This window comes from Apodemus sylvaticus, chromosome 15 (assembly GCF_947179515.1).
Source record: "Apodemus sylvaticus chromosome 15, mApoSyl1.1, whole genome shotgun sequence".
NCBI classification, from domain to species: Eukaryota; Metazoa; Chordata; class Mammalia; order Rodentia; family Muridae; genus Apodemus; species Apodemus sylvaticus.
This window is the reverse complement of record NC_067486.1, coordinates 55,774,235-55,795,909: the sequence shown is the minus strand read 5'-3', so window position 1 is coordinate 55,795,909 and position 21,675 is coordinate 55,774,235. Positions and strand designations below refer to the sequence as shown.

Here is a 21,675-nt window from a genome sequence, read left to right as displayed (position 1 = left end):
GCATCTAATAAGTAGTGATTGTTGGGGTCCAGGAGTTGCCCCACAAACCACACAAACACTGCTCTCAGTCAGACGGGGATGGTTAACTGGACGCACACCCTGAAACTGAGCAATCAGGCATAGCTTAGAGTTCAGGGCTGAGGCTATGTCCCTGACCATCTCTCTCTGTCAGCTTATAAAGGCTAAACTTGTACAAACATATGCGGGTGCAGAAAGTGCTGCCCAGTAGCTGGCTCTGACTCAAGCCATTTTAGATATAACAGTTGGGCCCTACCTAAAGCTTTGTGAAATTTCTTAAGATAAACCTCAGAGCATAAAAAACATAACAGGGTATGAAGTCAGCATGAACCTGCTCTGAGTCAGTTATTTTTCTGTGTCACTGACTGGCAAGCATATTACATCAACAATATGAAATAGTTGGCAGGCATGGAACAAAATGGCTACAGCCATGCTGGGGTGGGGTAGGCCTCAACAATGGTAATGACCATCATGTTCAAATGCCTAAATGAAGTACACTGATTTCATGATTATGTTAAAAAAAGAAATATAAGCACTGTTAGTAATGTCCTTGCCCTAAATCACCTAAAATGGATTTTCTTTCATGTGCTGTTTCTCAGATGTTGGCTTCTGTTTCCAGTTTGTTTCAGCGATTTTAGTCATTTTCAACTCACTGAAGCCCCCTGACTCTGAGCTCCTCTTCTTTCCCTCTGCAGCTTAGAACCACGTTCTAGGAAGCACCCTGGGCTTCTAAATTAGAGCAAAAAGTAAAATTATTTTCCTCTGTCACTGGTGAATTTGTGTGGAGTCTGTATTTGTTTTATTTCTTGCAGATTTCTTCCACTTGTTCTGTACATTTTGTAAGTTGTTTAATAAAGACTGTCTGGTGGTTTGAATAGGTATGGCCCCCATAGATTCAGGTGCTTTGTGGCCATAGGGAGCAGCATTTTTAGGAAGTAAAGCCTTAGTGGAGGAGATGTGGCCTTGTTGAAGGAAGTGTGTCACCGTGTAGGTGGGGTTTGAAGTCTCTCAGGCTCCGCCCAATTTAGAAGAAACTCTCAGCCCCTTCCCCAGCACCATGTCTGCCTGCATGCTATCATGCTTCCTGCTATGATGATAATGGACTAAACCTCTGAAACTGAAAGCCAGCCCCAGTTAAATATTTGCCTTTGTAAGTATTGTCTTGGTCATGGTGTCCCTTCACAGCAATGAAACCCTAACTAAGAGACTGTCTTTGTCTGAGATAAAATTATTTTGGTATTACCCCTCTCCAAAATTTTAAGTTTCCTGCTTTCTTTGTGATTGTATTGTTTTTCTTTTTTTCCTGTGTGTATGTATGGCATGTGTGTAAGGGCGGTGCTCTTGTGCAAGTGCACATGAGCATGTTTGTGTGAAGGCCCAGCTTCTGATGCTGAGCTTGGAGCTCACCACTTCAGATAGTCCAGCACACCAGCTTGCCCCTGGGTTCCCTTGTCCTCATCTCCTGCCACTGAGATTGCAGGTGAGCCAACATGTTGCCTGACAACTATGTGAGGGCTGGGGAATTCCATTCCTCATGCTTATATCGCAAATGCTTCACCTATCCCGTCCCGCAGGACGTAGTTATTTGGGGAGCTGAGGGGGAACCCAAGCCTGAAAGAGAGAACCAGGCAGGAAAAGGGAGCAAGGCCAAGCAAAAGGGGGGTCTTGTCAAAGCCTCTTTAATGAAAAGCAAAACGCCTGGTTTTGAATGCACCGCAAGAGGAAGTAGGAAGGGGCTGAGGGGAATGCTAAAAGCACAGGAGGAAAGGTCATCAGGCAGATGCTGGCTGTGGCATCCAGCAGCTTTTCTGGAATGCTGGTTCCGCCTAGACAACCCCAGGTGTTCTGCCAGGATGAGAACCAGTTGATCAGCCTTGGGTGAAGAAGGGGGTGGTTCAGCTGTAAACCGCAAGGTCAGTGGACTCTTAAGGTGAGAGCTGTTGAAGGTCTGGTTTTTCAGTTTGGTCTCCCACCTTCATCCACTTAGCCATCTCCCCAGACCCCATGAATGTTGATGTCTCTCTCTCTCTCTCTGTGTGTGTGTGTGTGTGTGTGTGTGTGTGTATGTATGTGTGAAATTTTTATACATTTATACAATTTATTTTTGATCTTATCCAGCTGTCCCTCCCTACCTCTAACTCTCCCTAGTGCCTTTCTTCCTGTCTCCCTCCCTACTTCCTGTTCATTTTGTCATTGTTACTAACCTGAGTCCAAACAATGCTGCCCTGCATGCACAAGGGTATGAGGCCGCCCACTGGGGCATGGGCAGCTTACCAATGGCCAAGTTCCCCAAAGGAGAGCCAGCCTCCTTTCCTGAGGATCAGTAACTGTCCATAACTCCTCTACTGAGTGGGGCCTCAGGGGCCTCTTGCTGTCTCTGCAGGTGTTTCCTCAAGCTTGCTCTGTATAGGGAACCACGGCTGCTGTGAGGTGACGTGGGCAGCAGCCAAGCGATGTCTAGAAGGCAACACTTCCACTGCTTTCCTCCACATCTGATACTCTTTCTGCCCCTCTTCTGTGATGTTCCCCGAGCCTTGGATGATGGTGAGGCTGATACAGGTGACTCCTCTGCAGCTGAGCACTTATGTTCCAACCCTAGTCTTCAGCAGCACGGCCTTACCACCTAGCTATGGTCAGCAAACAATGGCATGGTAGTTTGCAGTGTTTTTTTGTTTTTTGGCTTTTTTTTAGGGGGCTGGGGGGATCATCTGTCATCTTCCTGACCAATATCTTGTAGAGATTAACCCTTGCTAGCATTTAGATTTGCATTTAAAATTCAGCATCTTCCAGTGAAAAGATAGAAAATACAGCCTAACTCTAAAGACCCCAAGAAATCAGGAGTTTAAAATGCTATCTCGCTTTGTTAGAAACTAGGTAAAAGGTCACATTCCAGAGCCCGCCCTTTGTTTAGACCTAGCAGAAAGGCCTTGAACAGGTGATCCTGGCCCCATAGGGTAACTGGAAATGGGCTAAGCTTATCTTCTGTAAACTTATGCCATTACCCCTAAGCAGGAGTTCACGCAGCTGTAGACATTATAGGAGACTAATTGGTCCACTGAGCGCGGGCTCCGATAATTTAAACTGATTGGCCTAAAAACTATGGAGTGGTACAAATCAATTGGCTCGCATTTCGCGGGCTCTCCATGCTAAGAAATGATTGGTTTGTGATTCGAGGGCTCTGTTGTAAACTTATAAAAGCTATCGAGATTGGCTCCCATTTTGCGAGCTCTGTCTTAAACTTATAAAAGCTGTTGCAATTCAGCACTCTAACCCTGCGTGGTGCACGGCTATGGAACCCAGAATTCTGGAAATAAAGAAATCCTCATGCTATTGCATCGAGACCGTTTCTCACCAGTGATTTGGGTGTCGCCTTCCAGGGTGTGGGGTGCTGGGGCACCCTCGGTTTTTGGGGTCTTACACCAGCAACAACCTTCCATTTGTGTGTGAATGCATGCTTTGATACACTGTAGGCATAAAGTTTTCTCAACCTCCTCTCCAGCCCACCACCCACTAGGGGTAGTGGAAAAGAAAGGTTAATAGGATATGGGGGAAGAGGACCTGTTAGAAATGTTTTTTGGGGGAAATTCTGATCTTTGTTGTTCTCAGTCCAGTCCACCAGCAAACACCAGATATGAATCAGCAACTACAGACCAGGCAACTTGGAAGACACCACACAGGAATCAGCAACTGCAGTTCAACTGAGAAGAAACCATGAGGCTTCACAACCGACTGTAGCAGTGAATAGTTAACCTGCTCTGAGCTCCCAGCAGATCATCGCACTTCTGGGAGTTCTCTGGATTCTCAGATGAAAAGACAAACACACAACCTTTATATTTTGATATCCCATAACTAGCTCAGTGGTTGGGCACTTCCACACCTCCCAGCAGCTAGCCAGCACTCCCCTCCAGCATCACTGAGTTAACTTTCTATAGCTATATTTTAGCTTTGCTGTTCTGTTTCTTTCTGGGCAGCCATCACACGGGTCCACTTTCCCTTTGCACCTACATTTCGGCTGTCTTATCCTCCTGTTCTTTCATGGCCTAGTCAGTCCTACAGACCCTCCAGCCCCCGTGGCAGAATTCCCTCTTCTTTCTGTGACTTCCCAAGAATCCTAAAAGTCCCGCTTTTTTCACCCTGGCCCCTTATTGATCAATCAAAAAGCAATTGGGTTCAAGGACTCTTAGCGTCTAGACACAGATTCCTGTGTGATTTGGGGAACCGAATTAAGGCAAAGCATTAGAACCAATCCCCAACACCGGCCCAAGTCTGCGGAAGCCACAAGAACCTCATTAGATGTTCTTTGGCGAGTTTCTCTCTATGAAGTCACCACAGGTGAAGCTGGGCAATGCAGTGTAAGGTGAATCAATACATGCATGTCTTTAGCGAATAGTATTGAGGCATGCGAATCAATGCTCAAGCTCCTACTGTCTGTGGGGTCATGTGTGTGTGTGTGTGTGTGTGTGTGTGTGTATACATATATGTATATATATATGTGTATATATATATACACACATATATATATATTCCTTCTAAAGCATTACATGTGCTTTCATGTGTCTGCTTTAGCAAAACATCCTTTCACCTGTGTGCCCCAGCAAAACATCATTCAACATAACTGGCTTTCCAAAGAAACTAGAAGTTTTCCCTTCAGCACACATTTTCCTAGCTTTAATTTTTGCATCCCCATACACCTTTTAGACCTTGAAAGCCATTATTGTCAATATGAGTACTTTATATTTTTCCCTCTTAATGCTATTGCTATATGCAAACATGTGCATGTACACACACACACACACACACAAATGAAGGACAGATTTAACAAGTTAAATCACAGCAAATGTTAATTCTGTCAATACTTTAGGCCTCTGCTGTCATCTAATCCTTTGAGCTGGATTTATACACAGGACCCAGCTTAGAACAGAGTTCATCTCTGGAGTCACCCACTTCTTTTTTGTACTTTCCTATATACTTTGAGGGCAATCCTTTCTATCCATCTGGGTCCTCCCTTGATGCTTGATGTGCCTGGGATGCTCCTAACTAGCCCCTCTATTTATTAGAACAAAATGTCAGGAAATAATCTGTCCAAATGTGGTGCAGCACCTTAGCCATGTTAAGAACCCAGTCTGCTAGACCTTCCATGGTTTTAGCCTTCTTGAATCACTGTCTCCTGGTTGTGGTCCAACGCTTACAGCTCCAAAGGTCTCATCCACACTGGAAATAGAGTAGTGTCAGCAGTGCCTATTTCCTTTCCATTGGTGAAGAAAAACATTGTCTAGAAGTCACCAAACTGTAAGGAACTTGGGGGGTGGAGTGTGGGTGGTTTAGTAGAACTGGAATCCTAGAATCAAGAACAAAGGAGAACGAACTGATCTCTCAATTAGCTAGATGATGACTGGTAAAGACGATGAGTCACAGATGGGAAAGGTTCCTTCACGGAAGTGAGGCTTCCTGCACAGCTGAGCATGGCAGGATTGAACTTGAAGAAGGTACCCTGCTGAGGGCATTGTATCTGGCTCTGTGGCTTCATGTTCAATAAACTTTTGTCATAAACTGGAGACTCCTGTTCTGGGTAATTGGGGAGATTTATTGTTGGATAAAGGTGGGGAAGGTATGTCTGACCCAGAGCATTATCTGTGTCGAAGGGGAAGATAATGAAGAATAATATTTGCTCTTAACTAGAGGCCTTGCAGTTAATTTCTTGTCAAAAGATGTCCAAGGAATGTGTATTAAAATAAAAATCACCCTGTTCAGAACCCTGATACTTTTTCCTCATGAGTTAATATTGTTATTCTTGTACCTCCTCAGCCTTAATGTTGAAATTAGCATTGTTTATTTGAAAACTGTATCTGGCTTTTAAAATTATGTGGGCCACCTCTACCCTTTAAGTACTGCAGTTAACATGCAATTTATGTACAGTGGAATGCTTAGACCTTAATTTACCAATTTTAGGATGTGTATAAAGTACCAATCCCACTGACCTTATATGTACACCAGCAGAAAACATTATAAATGTGGTTCCTATGCGCAAAGACTATTTTAGAATTTCATATAAATGGAGTCATTCAGAACTTATAGTAATGCTCACCTGTTAGCTCCACCCATCCAAGGACTATGTAACTTCTTGGAATTCTGGGAGTTGTGGTTCTTAGAATATAACAAAAACCTCATGACAAAGTACTGTGGCTTATAGATTTGTCTTCATAACCCCTACAATACGTGTCTGGAAGCCACTCAGCTGGGAAATTCCAGGAAAGTGGTCCTAATCAAAGTTCATCTCTTGTTCAGTATTTAATGTTTAATAAAGCTTGCTTCAAATTTGGCCTAAAATGGCAAAATTGTTTTTTCTCTGTTAAATCTCAGGATTAACAACAATATCTCTATTTTGGCTTCTCACATTCAATATGATTTTGAGATTGATCCATGTTGCGTGTGTACAAAGGAATACAAACCTTTGTATTCCTTATTAGTATTGATCATATGACTGTGCCATAATTTCGTACTTAGTGTCCTGATACAAATGCCTGGGCATTTTTCCAGCTTTAATCTGTTACAAATAAGCCTACTATGAAGGGGGTTAAATACTTTATTTGCCTTAGATACAAAACTAGAAATGAATTGCTACCTTACATGAGAATGCATGGTTGAATCTTAAGAAATTAAGTAGTTTTCTGACATCCCATTTTACACTATAATTAGCAACATGTAGGTTCTCTTGTTACTCCTAATCCTGCCCAGTGTTTGGTCAGCCTTTTTACTTTTTTAGTGGCTGAGTTGTAGTGTCTTAATATTTGTATGCCTTCTTTCATAAAGTAGCTTCAAAACTTTTTGTTCAATTCTTTTTGTGTTATTTACCTTTTTATTGATGGCATGAGGTCTTCATATATTTTATATACAAGTCTTTTGTCCAATACATACATCGCAGATTAAAAACAAAACCCCAAAAGTTACGCCTCTGCTCTGTATGCGCCCACCTCCTGCGGCAAGAATTCACAACACAAACCCTTATTTACTCTTTAAAAACCACAGATGAGCTTTAGAAAATACTCGTCTTCAATGTTGATGTGGCTGGGAAGCTGCCTTCTGTAGCCAAGACCACGCCATTTTGTTTTTAATTGGCAAATAATTGCCTTAGGACCCTTTGGAAACTTAGGCAAATGCTCAGTCATTTGGTTCATAAACTGTTGGAATGCTTGGCTTCTGTTTCCGAGGGGGAGGTGGGTCACAGTAGCCCCTTTCCCAGAGCAAAGGACTCTGTGGCTACACCTCAGTTTAGGCAAAGCCTTGGCACTGCGCATGCGCTCAATAGCCTGTTCCCCTCTTTCCCCCCCCCCCCCCCATCACTACCAGAAGGCGGAGAGGCGTTGCTGTGGCAACCGCAGTAAACGGGAGTCCTCGGGCTGGTGTGACTGGAAACCAGCAGCTGTAGTGAACACCTCTGGTAAGTGGGCTCTTAGCCTGGGCTGGGCTGTCCCTGCGAGTCTCCCTTAAATCTGGTAGCGTCCCAGAGAGCAATGAACTCCACCTTTTAAGTGGAATTTCCTGGTCCTCGTGTGGTAGGTAATTCAACGCAAAATTTGAAGCAACCCGCGCGGGTCAGACGTGTGCACAGCTCCTGCCTGCTAGGAACTGGTGATGCAGGTTAAGAAGCAACCAGGTAGTCAGAGAAGTTAGGTGACCACAGAGGGAAGAAGAAAGCCTACTGGAAATGTGCCTGGGTCAGCAAAGTCACCCCTGCCCACCCTTAGCTGTCAGTCAAGTTGGCCCTTCTACATTATTTTCCTTATCTCTAAAAACAATGGCTGAGTTTGCCTCGCGGGGTTCTTGTTAGGGCCGAGTGCAGCCAAGTGTCTCGGGAGTGTGGCTGAACGCTGGTAATCCGCAAAGGCTGTAGGAAACGACTGTGCAGTGTATTCGGTTAGTCTTAACTTGCCTGCTCAGTAAGACACTAGAGAAAAGGGGCTAAAGGGGAGTCAGGACAGAGAGGGGTAGGACTGCTGCAGCGATCTCCAACCCCACCAGAAGGGCTGTTTGCCATGATGACGGTTAGTATTGCATGCTCCTGTGATGGCAACAGAGTCGCCACTCTAGAGTGGCATTCTGGTAGCTCTTTCAAGAATACAAAGGGCAAGGCAGAAAACAGATTAGAAGATTGGCGAGCTGGCTCAGTGGGTTAAGGCACCTGCCACCAAGCCTGAGTCCCTTCCCTGTCACCCGCATGGTGGAAGGAAAGAAATGTCCACAAAGTTACCTTGTGACCTCCACTCATGCATCTACCCACAAATAAGATATAAATAAATGTAACAAAAAGCTAACATTTTAAAGATTTGGTTTATTCTTGCTTTATGTGTGTGTCTTTGTCTGGATGTGTATCTGTGTACCACATGTGTGCAGTGCTCATGGAGGCTAGAAGAAGACATTGGCTGCACTGGGATTGGAGTAGAGATGGTTGTGTGCTGACGGGAGTGCTGGGAACTCCCTGGTGTTCTGGAAGAACAGCAGTGCTCTTAACTGCTGGGGCATGTCTCCTCTTCAATTCCCACAGAAAGAAAATTTAAAGCTAAAGTGGATTAAAGAAACAGTAGGAACAGAGGTTATATACATAGTGACAGGGACAGTAAGTGAGCCTGGTACTTGAAGAGATGGAGACAAGGGTGAATTCAAACGTTTTCATAGCTGGGCACCTGGCAACGGGTCTTGGAAATGGATTGCGTGAAACGGGTGATCAGTGTCTAATTGCTCTCATTTCTCACTTGCAAATTTATAGCATTAGCACCTGTCTTGTGTTTTGAAACCAAGTGAGATAGTGTGTGCAGAAATGTTAGAACTGTGTTTGGCATCAGAAAAGAACCCAGACAACAAGCTAGCAAGCAAAGAAAAAGACCCCACCACAAGCTATTATTGTTTCTACTACTATATTTCACAAAGTAAAATCAAACATGAGTTGTTTTCCTACATCGGTTACTGGTTATTAACCATGACACTCCAGCACACTGCAGAGATTGTTTTGAGAAGTGGGGAGTGAGGTCCGGCCCCTGGACTCTGCTGAATGAATCTGAGCCGCGCTCCCCTGTGGAGTCTTGTGTCTGGCTTCCAGCCAGCCCCTTAGGACACCCAGTCCTCTGCACTGTTGCGAACTTTTACTCTCTACATTTTCTTAGAGTCAACTCAAAACTGGACAGTCTAATTATTGAGTTGGTTAAAAAGAATTGGCTATAGGCTGAATCAGTAATCTTGAATCTCATAAAAGGAGACTTAACAATCACTCTGGAAATAGATTCCCAAACCTGGTTAGTCTGTCCTGGTTGTCTGCTAAGGAGGCTGCAATAGACAGAAACGCATACTGCGATTCTGACTGTCCCCTCCAAAGATGAAGCCTTGGCCTGCCTTAGAGGAATGCAGTGAATGTCTTCCAGCAGTGAGGAGATCAGGTAAGCTCATAGTCCCTTACTTTTGGTACTTGTCCAGAGAAGGTTTTGAAAAAAAAAATCTAGGAAGGTAAAAAATGTGAGAAACTATCTAATGCATTGGCAATTAATTTATTTACTTGTCATAAGTTTGAAAAACATTCAAATTATATCATTGAGGTCTAACTGGGGTCCTGCACCTAAGGAAGAATGTCTGAGGGAAAGCCAGAGCAAGCTGTAATCATTTGAATGGCTACGGCCTGTGTTCTTTGTGTTCTCAAAAGAAAGAACGATCCAAGCTAGAAAGAGGTTTGAGCTTGACTTAAAACGTAGTAATATGCAGAGCAGACCACGGACAAACACACCACACTTAGCTGAACCCACCGTGGGAGTGGAAGAGGATTGGCCACGTCTTAAAATGCCCCTGTCTTCACTTGAGACCATATTGAATATTAATAACCTCAGCTATTTACAACCCCGTGGCTGTGTGCCACTTCCCACTCTTTATTCTTTCAGAATTTCATATAATGTATTTAGATCATCCTCACCCCTCACCCAACTCTTCCCAGCTCTCCCTCCCTCCTCGCCCATCCTTGTGTTCTCCTTTTACTTAATTTTTAGACCCCCCTGAGTCCCATTGGTGCCGTCTGTACACTCTTAGCCGTGTGTCCTTCCGCTGGAGCCACACACCATTCTCAGACCTTTATTGCCATTCTAGACTTTTACTCTCTAGGTGTTTTGTACTCATCTCAGGCCTATGGAGTGGTTACCATTTTCTATTAGTATCTTTTCTATTTTTTTTTAAGATTTATTTACTTATTTTTATGTAATTCACTATAGCTGTCTTTAGACACACCAAAAGAGGGCAGTGGATCTCATTACAGATGGTTGTGAGCCACCACGTGGTTGCTGGGATTTGAACTCAGAACCTTCAGAAGATCAGTCAGTGCTCTTAACTCCAGGTCTAGGCACCACATTTCTAAGACAGAACTATTAAAGACTAAACACTTCCCAGCTTAAACCCAGTTAGACTGAATCACAAGCAAACATTTCCAGCCTGGCCAAAAGCTTAGGGGACTTTTCTAATATTGCTAATAGTTATTAGTTATTAATAATTTTTATAATAAATTTCTAATATTTTCTAATATTGCTGGACCAGATGTTGTGAATGTGTACCCTTAACTGGGTAGGATGCTGCACTAGGTAGGACTTATTTCTGGGCCAGTGAGCTGGCTCAGCGGTCAAAGGCACTTGCCACCGGATGGGCAATGCAAGCCAGATGACCTGGGCTCCATCCTGGTAACTTAAAAGGTGTGAGATTTAGGGAGTGAGGATTGGTCTATTTTAAGTTGTCTTTTGATCCTATTATTTAGAGATGATTCTTGCTGTGTTGCAGAGGCTGGTCTTGAATTCTTGGGCTTAGAAAATATTTCTCTCCTCAGCCTCCTGGATTGCTGGGGCTTAGGATGCATGGAAGCATGCCTAGATTTAGGTCATAATTATTGAGTTTCATGTTTGTTAACGAAGAGTCGTAGTATTTCGAGTGAAAGTGTCTATCATATATGAGAAACCTATGTATTTCATACAAACCCCTAGTTCTTAGCATTCATTCTTATACCTGGATGTACAAAGTATGCTTGGCAAAAGAGATTCTGTTAATTCTGTGTTTTTTCCAAGTAATTCTGAAGCAGTCAGAGTTGAGAGCTATGGGCATTATACATCATATACAAAAATAGGGACAAGTAGTAACTAGAGACATTATACATACACATGCACATACGCAAGGACAGAAAGATTAAGGACCCTACTGATAAATTAGGTGAAGTTTGAAATGAGCCAGTCCAAGCCAAATTAGAATATATTAAATGCAGGCTTATGGGAAACTGCTCTCAGGAGAGTTCACTGACCCCAAGGATAGATAGAGGCCAGGAAAGTAGTCATCCTCATTGGAAGGGAGGGAGAGAAAGGGGGGTCAGAGAGACAGGCAGGAGGGGGGAAGGAGGGGAGAGACATGGACAGAGGGAGGGAGGGAGGGGGGCAGAGAGAGAGAGAGAGAGAGAGAGAGAGAGAAAGAGAGAGAGATATCAAAATATCAAAATGTCTGGATTATATAGGGAAGAGGCTCTAGGCAAAGGGCAGCCCAGCCTGATTGGGGGTTGGCTTTGTCAGGTTGGGACTGAGGGCTGCTGGGAGAACCTGGAGGCTGATCTGCTTTGGTATATAAAATATGCACCTCAGTCCCTTGTCCTGGGATCTGAAACCAAATACCTAACTCTGCCCAAGCTTGGGCGTGATCCCAGGAGTCTTTGGCTTCAAAACCTGTGATGGTTATAGTGTAATTTTCCTATCTGTTTGTTCTAAACAACAAAAACCATCAGCAAAACAACCAAACAAGCAAAAGCCCTAAAGACCACTTTGCCCCATGGATCCTAGAGTCTCTCATACCTGGCCCACTCACATGAATCTCACAAATCCCCCATTCCTCTGTACTTCCTAGGGAAGATAAGAATGAGCTTAGTTTATAGTTTTGTTTTGCTTCACTTTGCTTTTTTGTGTTTATAAGCCTTTATTGCTAGTTCGGATTACTGGGACAAGTCTCTCTGGGTTGTAGAAATTTCTTCCATACCCAGCACAACCTGACATTGACTGGCTGTGTGATACCAAGCCTTATTTCATGGCAGCCAAGGCCATGTGAGGAACACCACAGTCATGACAGCCCAGAAAGCGTCCTGAAGCTTTTGTCCTTGCGTCTGTTTATCTCCTGTTGTGGGCCAAGTTTCCACTTGCCACCACTGGTTGGTTTTCTACAGAATAATTATGAATAAATGTATTAGGCCTACAGGCCTAATATTTTAAAAAAAATATGCATCTAGTTTATATTCAGCTACATTGTAAGGGTTCGTGATTCACTGAAGAATGGTACCCCAGACTCAAATGGTATATAAACGCGAAGAGTGTTTTATTCTGCAGAGACCAGCGTGCTGGACTCTCCCATTACCAAGATGGAGAGACACCCAAGTGAGCTTGCAGACCTGATTTAAAGCACATTAGGGCATTTGGGGATAGGTGACCTTTATCTTACTCCATCTCCAGGGACAGTCCATTACCTGGTGTGGGGGCTGGAAACTGTTGCTGAGGAAATCTGGAAACTGCTGCTGACCCATTGTCCTTGCCTCAGGCCAGACGGCAGGGCAGCTTCTGAGGCCTGGCCTTGCCTGGGCTTGCCCAGTCCTGAATTGCCAACTTGAAGCCTGCCATGGATAGCCTAAGCTTCTCATTATCAGTGGTTCTCGACCTCTGGGTCAAGACCCTTCTGGGAAATGTCACATTTACAGGCAATGCCTATGACCAACAGGGAAAACACAGAGATTTGCATTATGCTTAACAACAGAAGCAAAATTACAATTATGAAGCAGCAACGAAAATAATTTTATGGGTGGAATTCTCCACAACATGAGGAACTGTATTAAAGGGTCACAGCATTAGGAAGACTGAGTTGGTTAAAATGTATGTAAGAAAAGAAAGGCAGCAGGTCGAAAGTGGTTTAGAACCCCTGGACAAGGGACTGAAGTGCATATTTGGCATACCAAAGCAATCCAGGCCTCCAGGTTTTCCCAGCATCCCTCAGTCCCTACCTGGCATACCCTGCCCCCAACCCTGAACTTTCCAGCCTAGGGTCTGGGCTGCCCTTCCCCCAGAGGCTCCTTCCCATATAATCCAGACATTTTGTGCACTCTCTCTCTCCCTCCTCTTCCTCTGCCCACATGCCCCTTTCTCTCTCCCTCCCCTCCCCTCTCTTCCTCATGGTGACTTCCCTGGCCTTGGTCTTCAGGGCCAGTGAACTCACCCACCCAAGAGCAACGTCCCAATAATCCTGCCTTTAATATCATCTAATCTGGTTTAAACGGGCTCATTTTGTTGTCGGTGGAGAAATAACCTACCAGAAAGTAGACTTCATTAACCTTTCAGATAGCAGAAACCAGAACAGAAAGCTGGGCTTCAAGTCACTGGGAGAGACTTATGCTGCCCCACTCCTGGATTTCAAGAAATCCATGGACTCAGGAAGGCAAGTGGTCCCTGGAAGGGTTTCACTAGTTTAGAACCTGTGATGTATAACCTAGAGAGTAGGTTCACTTTCCTTCTCATACCTTGAAAGTTGATTTTTCTTTTTTTAAATTATCTACCATTATCTTTCCCCAGTTAGAAAGACTGTTAGAAAAAATAGACAAGGGCTGGTAAGATGGTTCAGCAGTTAAGATCACTGGCTGCTCTTCTGAAGGTCCTGAGTTCAAATCCCAGCAACCACATGGTGGCTCACAACCCCCTGTAATGAGATCTGATGCCTTCTTCTGGTGTGTCTGAAGACAGATACAGTGTACTTACATATATTAATAAATAAATCTCAAAAAGAAAGAAAAAACAAAAAAGCTGGTAAGAACATGGAGAAAGGGGGACTGCTTATATGTGGTTGATGTGAATGTATAGTCCCACAGCCTTTGGAGAGATCAGTATGGACTTTCCTCACGAAGCTGTCAAGTGTCATATGCATTCCCCACTTGTGACAGGTTGACTGTCAACCTGACAGCATTTAGAATTTCCAGGAAATAAGCTTCTGGACGGGTCTTCGATGGATTTCCTTAAGTAGGTTAACTGAGATGGGAAGACCCACCCTCAGCGTGGAAGGCACCATTCCCTGGGGTTATAGACTAAGTGAACAATTCAAACCCTGGCAGTGAATGCAGTGTGATCAGCTGTTCCCAGCTCCTGCTGCCATGGCGGACTGTCCTGTCGAACTGAGATCCAGAATAAAGCCATCATTCCTTGACTTGCATTTGCCGTGTATTTCGCCCTAACCACGTGTCAACCAATACATGGCTCCTGGGCTAATCAGAAGGCCAAGTTCATCCATTTGGAGGTATTCTCTGCCTGACAGGTTTTTTTTTTTTTCCACAGCCTGTACCAGGTCATCATTTCTACCTCAAACCCCACTTCCTCAAACTTAGTTTAACCTTCTTGTCACACACACCTCATTCCCCCATTTTCATCTCTTGTGGCACTCGTATTTCCACTATTTATTGAATGCCTGTATTTCTGAACATGAAGCTCCTGCAAGTTCAAAGCTGTCCATGATTTTTTTTTCCCCTGCACCCTGGTAATTTATTGCCCATATAAGACTTGAGACATAGAAGATGTGCTCAAAATATATTTGAAATGAAATGCAGTGTGAGTTTTGGTTGCTCTGCCTATGTTCCTGGGGTTGCACACTTACAGCCACTTACACAGTAGCTCTTTGGGTCCGAGAATGAAATACACACACACACACACACACACACACACACACACACACACACATTAGCTTAGCTTATTTTTTAAATGCCATTGCTAACTCAATCACTGGGTACTTCTAATCCTCTGACCAATCAGAGAAGTGGAAATCTCACAAGGCTGGTTGGCTTTGTCTCCTGCAGCTATCCTGTCCTTCTGTCTCTCCCCACATTCTGGCAAACCCCCGGAACCCCCATCTCTTCCTCTCTGCATCCTAGCCTGCGCAACTCTAAAGGTCCCACCCCACAGCCAACCATTGGCCGTTGACATCTTTATTGATAGATCAAAAAGCAATCGGGGGCAAGACCCTTTAGCCTTTGGACACTCAGATTCCGGGTTGAATCAGAACAAAGTATGGATACTTGGGTCCTTTGTAGAAAGGGGAACAAAATACCCACAGAAAGAGATATAGAGACAAAGGGTGGAGAAGAGTCTGAAGGAAAGACCATCCAGAGACTACCCCACCCAGGGACCCATCCCATGTACAGTTACAAAACCCAGACACTAATGTGGATGCCTATCCTGTCCCGTGGGACCTAGTTATGGGGGGGGGGGGGCGTCGAGGAGGACCAAGCCTGAAAAGAGAAACAGGCAAGGAAAGGGAGCAAGACCAAGGAAAGGGTTGTCTTGTCAAGGTCTGTTTATTGAAAGGCTGAAGGCCTGGTTATAAGCCCACAGTGAAGGGAGATAAGGAGGGGCTGAGGGAGAATGATTAAAGGCGCAGAAGGAGAGGAGGACATCTGGGGCGGATGCTGGAGGCAGGCTGGCGGCAGGTTTGAGACATCTTGCGTTTTTTTCTGGAATGCTGGTTTCTCCTTAACAATCCCAGGTGTTTAGACAAGATAAGGACCAGTTAGTTCCCACAATCAGCCTTGTGTAGAGGAGGCTCCCCACAAAGGGTCAGTGGATTCTCAAGGTGGGAGCTGTTGAAAGTCTGGTTTCCCACAGTTTGGTCTCCCACAGATGCCCATAAGTGCTGGCTGATGAGAGCCAGATATAGCTGTCACCTGGGAGGCTCTGCTAGTGCATGACAAATACAAAGGGGGACACACTGAGCCAGCCATTGAACTGAGCACAGGGTCCCCAATGGGGGAGCTAGAGAAGGGACCCAAGGAGCTGAAGGGGTTTGCAGTGCCACAGGAGGAACAACAGTATGAGCCACCCAGTACTCCCAGAGCTCCCAGGGGCAAAACCATCAACCAAAGAGTACACATGGAGTTACCCATGGCTCCAGACACTTCAGCAGCAGAGGATGGTCTTGTTAGACACCAAAGGGAGGCGAGGCCCTTGGTCCTGGGAAGACTTGATACAGTAGTGTAGAAAAATACCAAGACAGGGAAGTGGGGGAGGGTTGGCTGGGGAAGGGGAGATGGTTTATGGGATTTTGGGGGGAGGGGAGAGCCAGGAAAGGGGACATTTGAAATGTAAATAAGGACTATACCTAATTTTAAAGAACCCTAATCTCCAACAATGACACTTATCAGTGAGCCATGGGGACTGATAATAGGATGAGGAAAAGGAGACCCTGGACTGACCAAAACAAGGGTGGCAGAGGTTGAGTTTTAGTGGTGAGGCATTTGGAGGAAAGATGGGCTTAGGTGTCGTGTTTCAGTGTGGGTTTTGGGAAAACCAGAGTGCACCAGAAAGGCAGGTGTGCCTGGAGAACCGACGACACTTGTGATTCCAGTTCCCAATTTCATAGCGGTGCGTGACGTCACACACAGCCTCCTACTGGATGTCATCTTGGATACATTGCAGTCACCAGAGTGCCAGCACACATGGCCTTTGGTGCTTGTGGAATTCATGATGGGGAGAGATGTGTTGATTTTTGTATTTTGGCCTTATGTCTTTCTCCCTCATTTTGTACTTACAGAAGATATGAAGGAGCCGGATGACCAAGATGCTGAGGAGGGAAGGTCAGGATCAAGGAGTGATGGAAAACGGTCTTCTAGGTCCATTCTGAAACGTGAGTAGGGGTGACAACACACACACACACACACACACACACACACACACTTGCGAGCGCACTTTGTTATCAAATTTGGGTAAGATCATTTAAAAAGAGTACCATGTGGATTTCCAGACAGAAATGGTTTGCCCGTTTACATACTCTCTTACAAACTCTCCTGTTCCCTAAGAGTAGCATCTATGCTTTATTTTTTACCTCCAGCTCTTAGTGCGTCTCTCTGGATTTAGGTCAGTGGCTAGAGCGCTGGCCTAGAGTACCAGAGGTCTTGGGTTCAATCCCTGGCACTGTTTAAAGTGGAAGTGTAATCCTAGCCAGTCCAGAGGAGGAAGTTGGAGGGTAAGGATTCCAGGCTCATTTTCAGCGACCCTGTGTCAAAACAACGGAAGAAATGTCAGCTGTCTGTGCTGATAAAACCTGCATGGATATCTTGCTCTCCATTTCCCCTGCAAGATCTCTGTCTTTGGTGGACTACTGGATACAGCGGAAATGGAAAGAGGTGGAGTTTGGCTTTAAGCCGAGTCAGCCCCTTGGAGGTGCTCGACCTTGAAAGAAAAAAAAAATTATACATTTTAGAGTCTCACTTATTTACAAACTTATTTATTTTTATTTTATATGTGTGAGTATTTGCCTACATGTAGGTCCGTACCACATATATACAGTGTCTGTGGAACGGGAGTTACAGAAAGTTGTTAGCTACTGTGTGGGTTCTGGGAATCAAAACCCAGTCCTCCAGAAGAGCAGCCAGTGTTCTCAATTGCCAAGCCATCAGCTTCTTCTGGCCCATTTAAATGGAACGATACTGGGAAAGATATGGGGAAGGATTCTGTAGGTTGCCAATGAGAGAGGAGAGGAAGTAGCCTTTGGGTGCCCTGGCCACAAAGAAAGAGCTCAGGTTCGCTTAGAGTGGTTCTCCAGAGCCTCCCTGAGCAGAGCTGAGTTCTTTGGCTCCTTCAGATACCTTCTTTCCACCCAGATGATTGCCTCCGGTGGAATTCTGTCTGTGGCCCAGCTCACTGACTTGGTCCAGCCTTTGCTCTCATGTATAGTACTCTGGGGCTTGGTCTCTAGTCTTCCAGCTTCGTCTGAGACTTACTAAGTTCTCCTGGCTGCACTTGCTGTTCCTTCCCTGTTCTTCTGAAAGTCCCTCCCTCCAGTCTCTCACGTGATCGACCCTATGGATTCTAAGCACGCCCGTGGTCAGACTTGAACTGAACATTGTCTTATTCCCGAGGTCTTCTCTTTTCTCGGAGTCTTCATTAGTTTTCTCTGAAGCCAAGATTTTACTTATTCTGTTGATTTTACTTGGAGAGAAATTAGCATGCTCGAAGCGGGTTACTCTTAAGTAGTATCGTGGATCTTCAACATGACCTATCAAATATTACTGGGCTCTCTGAGTGCGGTATCCTAACATCCGTGCTGGCATCTTGTTTATTCTTTCTTGTTACTATGTGGTAAGAGGAATAGACTAGAAATGAAATGAAAACAGAGATGAATTCACTAAGGAGGCCTTTTCATTTTTGTAAAAGTTTAAGACTGATCAAATAAAGTATGTTCTAGGAAAGTTTGAATACAAAACATTACATTTAAAGCATAAACAAGAAGTTTTAGTTGCTCTGGAAATTAAAAGAAAAAAAAGAAACATTTAACTAAAATCTGGTGAGATTTTAAGCTAAAACAAATGGTCCTTAATATCTCTCCACGAAGCTTCGGACGATACCACAGATGACTTATTTACTGACGGGGAAGAGTCGTATTTGGATGATGACTTGGATTTGGAAGATGTGATCGAAAGTTCCCATTCATCTCAAGAGTACTTTCAGACTCCTGCAGGTAAGCATGATAGCTCCCTCTCAGTAATTGTCACTGTTTTAAAGGCCAGTTGCTCAGCAAGTTAAATTGCTATTTATAGATCAAGGAAACAGAAAATCTGCAAGATGTGGACCCAGGTTATGTACAGAAAGTGGCCACCCTCGGAGGTTCTACATTCTGTTCTGAGAATCACGGGCAGAAGTCTTGTATTTGATCTAGGGATAAAGTGATGCAGGGCTCAGCTGTACCTCAGTTTAGTTTTCCTCACGCTCCTCCGATCTGCACCTCCTGGGCTCTTCCTCCTGAGTCAGGCGGCGTGGGGCCCGGGTTCAGGCCGGTGGTTGATCTTAAACTTCTAGCACCGGGCTGCATGGTCTTCCTCCCTTTGTGAAATAAGATTTTAGGGTTCAACGCGTACTCTTCTTAGATCACATGTTTTCACGTTGCAGTTTCCCAGGAGCCTCCTGTTGAAGTTAAGGAAGAGCCGGAAGTCGACGTAAAGAAGAAGCTCTCGCCGACCTTCTATTACAATTACCTGGAGCTTATTTCCATACCACGCGTGTCTTCAGAGTCGATCCCGCTTCATTTTCTCACCCTCAAGTATCCACTCCAGCTATACATTTATAATCTGGGAAGGTTTCAGTTTTCCCGAGGTCAGGGGTTGGCAAACTACAGCCCCCCCCCCCCCCAGCAAATGTGGCCTCCAGCCACATGTTTGTGTAAATAAAGTTTTATTGCAGCACAGACACATCCCATTACATTCTGTCTATGACTGCTTAAGTAGTTGTGAGACCATCTTTGTCCAGAAAGCCTAAGGCTTTCTGAGCCTTCCTAATGCTGTAACGCTGTAATACAGTTCAGTTCTTCATGTTATGGGGACACCCCACCCCCCAACCACCACCACAAAGTTATTTTGTCCTTACTTCATAACTGTAATTTTGCCGCTGCTATGAATCATGTAAATGTTATGTGACTGTCCCCCCTCCCCCCAGCGCCCCACCGCACTCTGCCACATACAAGGTCTCTAACTGCTGACCTAAGGTATTCACTTCTTGCCATACGAAGAAAAGTGGGGGCATCGATCCTAATTTAAACTAAGCTTTTGTTCGATGCCACAGTAGAAGAAACGATTCTTTGGGGATCCTCTTTGCACAGAAGGACCAGGCTATAGTTCATTGAGATGTGGCTGTCGCCTCCTTCTGCTAATGCCTGTCAAGTGACATCATTGCTTTCCTTTCTCGAGGCACCGATGGTGCCATTGATAAGGCCAAAACTTTCCCATCATGCACTGGAAGAGTTAGCCAAGGTGACTGAGAAGAGAGACCACAGTGCGACAAGTTTTGATTGGTTTGGGGAGACAGGCAAAGGTAGGGCTGACCTAGGAGAGCGCTTGCCTTTGCTGTCAGTGTGTTAGGTCTGTGAGAGGGTAATTAGAGGACGGTCTACATGACAGCCTCAGCTTGCGGCGGCTGGGAACAGTGACTCTTGTCAGCTGACACCGAAACTGGCCTCTTGGGAAAGGTATAGTTTGGAGATAAGAGTGCATACTTTCTGAATACAGCTCTGAACTCTGTTTCAGTCCTAGCTGTGACTAAGCTATTTGCCCCAAATTACATTTTAATTTGGAGTTTCCTCTTCTTAACTTTTCTGTCTTTCGGACACAAGACATTTTCTTACAAATAAGTGGATCCTCCAAAATCATAGCTCATCCCGCTCCCCAAACAAAGTTCCAAGAAATAGATTCATCTTTAAACTTTGATGATCAACAGGCTCTTGTAAAAAAATCTGTCCCTGAAGCAGCACTGAGATGCTATGAGTTCTCACAGGTTGCTCTCATTTGGATTATTTTATGTCTTATGTCTTTTATTTTGAGCTGAACTGTACCAGTAAGCTCTTATGTAACCTAGATCTTTAAACTTCTATTTTGAATTAATGCAATTTTACTCTATGACATAAACATATACATACATACATACATACATATATTTGCTTATAGAGAAATGTAATAAAAAAGCCTTGGAAAAATATGTATATTTTTATGTGTCATATATTAGTGGATTTAAATGATCTGTTTATATTAATTAAGTTTTAATTAGAACTTAATACAGTAGGCATGTTATAAAATCTTGTATTAGATTTCCACATATGTCAGATTTTTTAAAAAAATCTGTTTTTCACATTTATTATGTATGCAAGTGTGTGTGTATATGTGTGTGTTCCCATGTGTGTCAGGGCGTGTCAGAGTCCTCTTTCAGGACTTTCAGGAGTCTGCCCTTTTATCTAGTAACTTAGTTCTAGGGATGAAGCCAGGCTGTCGGTCTTGACAGCAAGTGTCTTTATGCAGTGAATCAGCTAAGAATCACGGAAGAGGCCTAGAAAATATTTTTTAGAGGGTGGATCAGTGAGTTAGACACTTGCCACACAAACCTGATGACCTGAATTGAATCTCTGGGGCCACACACACACACCATATAAACAATAATAAAAATTATTTTTACAATGATTTCAACAAACTTGACCTGCAGATATGAAGGTGAAGACGTGCCCCACGTGATATGGTTCTGTTTTCAGGATACAGAGGAAAATGATACCTGTTTAGAAAGGCTAACACTATCTATCTGCTTATCCCCAAATCTCAGAATTTCTTCCCAAAAATTCAAGTAGAAAACTTAAGTCTCTGTATGAGGATTTTCACTTACTTTAAAAATAAAACTGTGTTTGTGATCCATAGAAAAATTCTGAGTTTCAGGGTAAAGTTCAACTTTGTTGATTTCAGATGGTTAGTTAAATAGAGTATCGGTTTTAAAAATAGGCTCAGTTGTTTTAGTCATGTAGCCTATGCCTACTGGCTGTTCTGTTTTCCTTAGCAACCTTGCCCCAGCCATTCTTTTGGTTATGACTGCAGAAAGCGAGCCAACCTGCAGCTTCTGGACAACAACACTCTACTGTACGTTGCTGGGAACCAGATGGTCCTGCTGGATTTTAAAGCCAAGATGCAAATATACCTGCAGAGCAGCAGTGGCCAAGGGATTGGTGCCATTGGGGTACGCCAACATTTAGCGACCTGGGGACAGGGAGCCCCTACTTCTGGGGCATTTAGAGACCAGTGGTATGCAGGGTGTTGTAGGGTCACGTGAGGTGCACAGCCAT

The 21,675-nt window shown here is 44.3% G+C and overlaps 1 protein-coding gene across 1 annotated transcript in view; it reads left to right on the top strand.

The window, feature by feature from the left end:
* The first annotated feature begins 7,384 nt into the window (after nt 1-7,384).
* The window catches only part of Cfap44 (cilia and flagella associated protein 44), a 90,417-nt gene continuing 76,126 nt past the window's right edge, over nt 7,385-21,675 (top strand). The window contains exons 1-5 of the mRNA XM_052158952.1: nt 7,385-7,456; nt 16,621-16,713; nt 18,421-18,546; nt 18,975-19,125; nt 21,407-21,569. Coding sequence (XP_052014912.1) covers nt 16,626-16,713; nt 18,421-18,546; nt 18,975-19,125; nt 21,407-21,569 — 528 coding nt within the window. The 5' untranslated portion in view covers nt 7,385-7,456; nt 16,621-16,625. The remainder of the gene's footprint in view (nt 7,457-16,620; nt 16,714-18,420; nt 18,547-18,974; nt 19,126-21,406; nt 21,570-21,675) is intronic.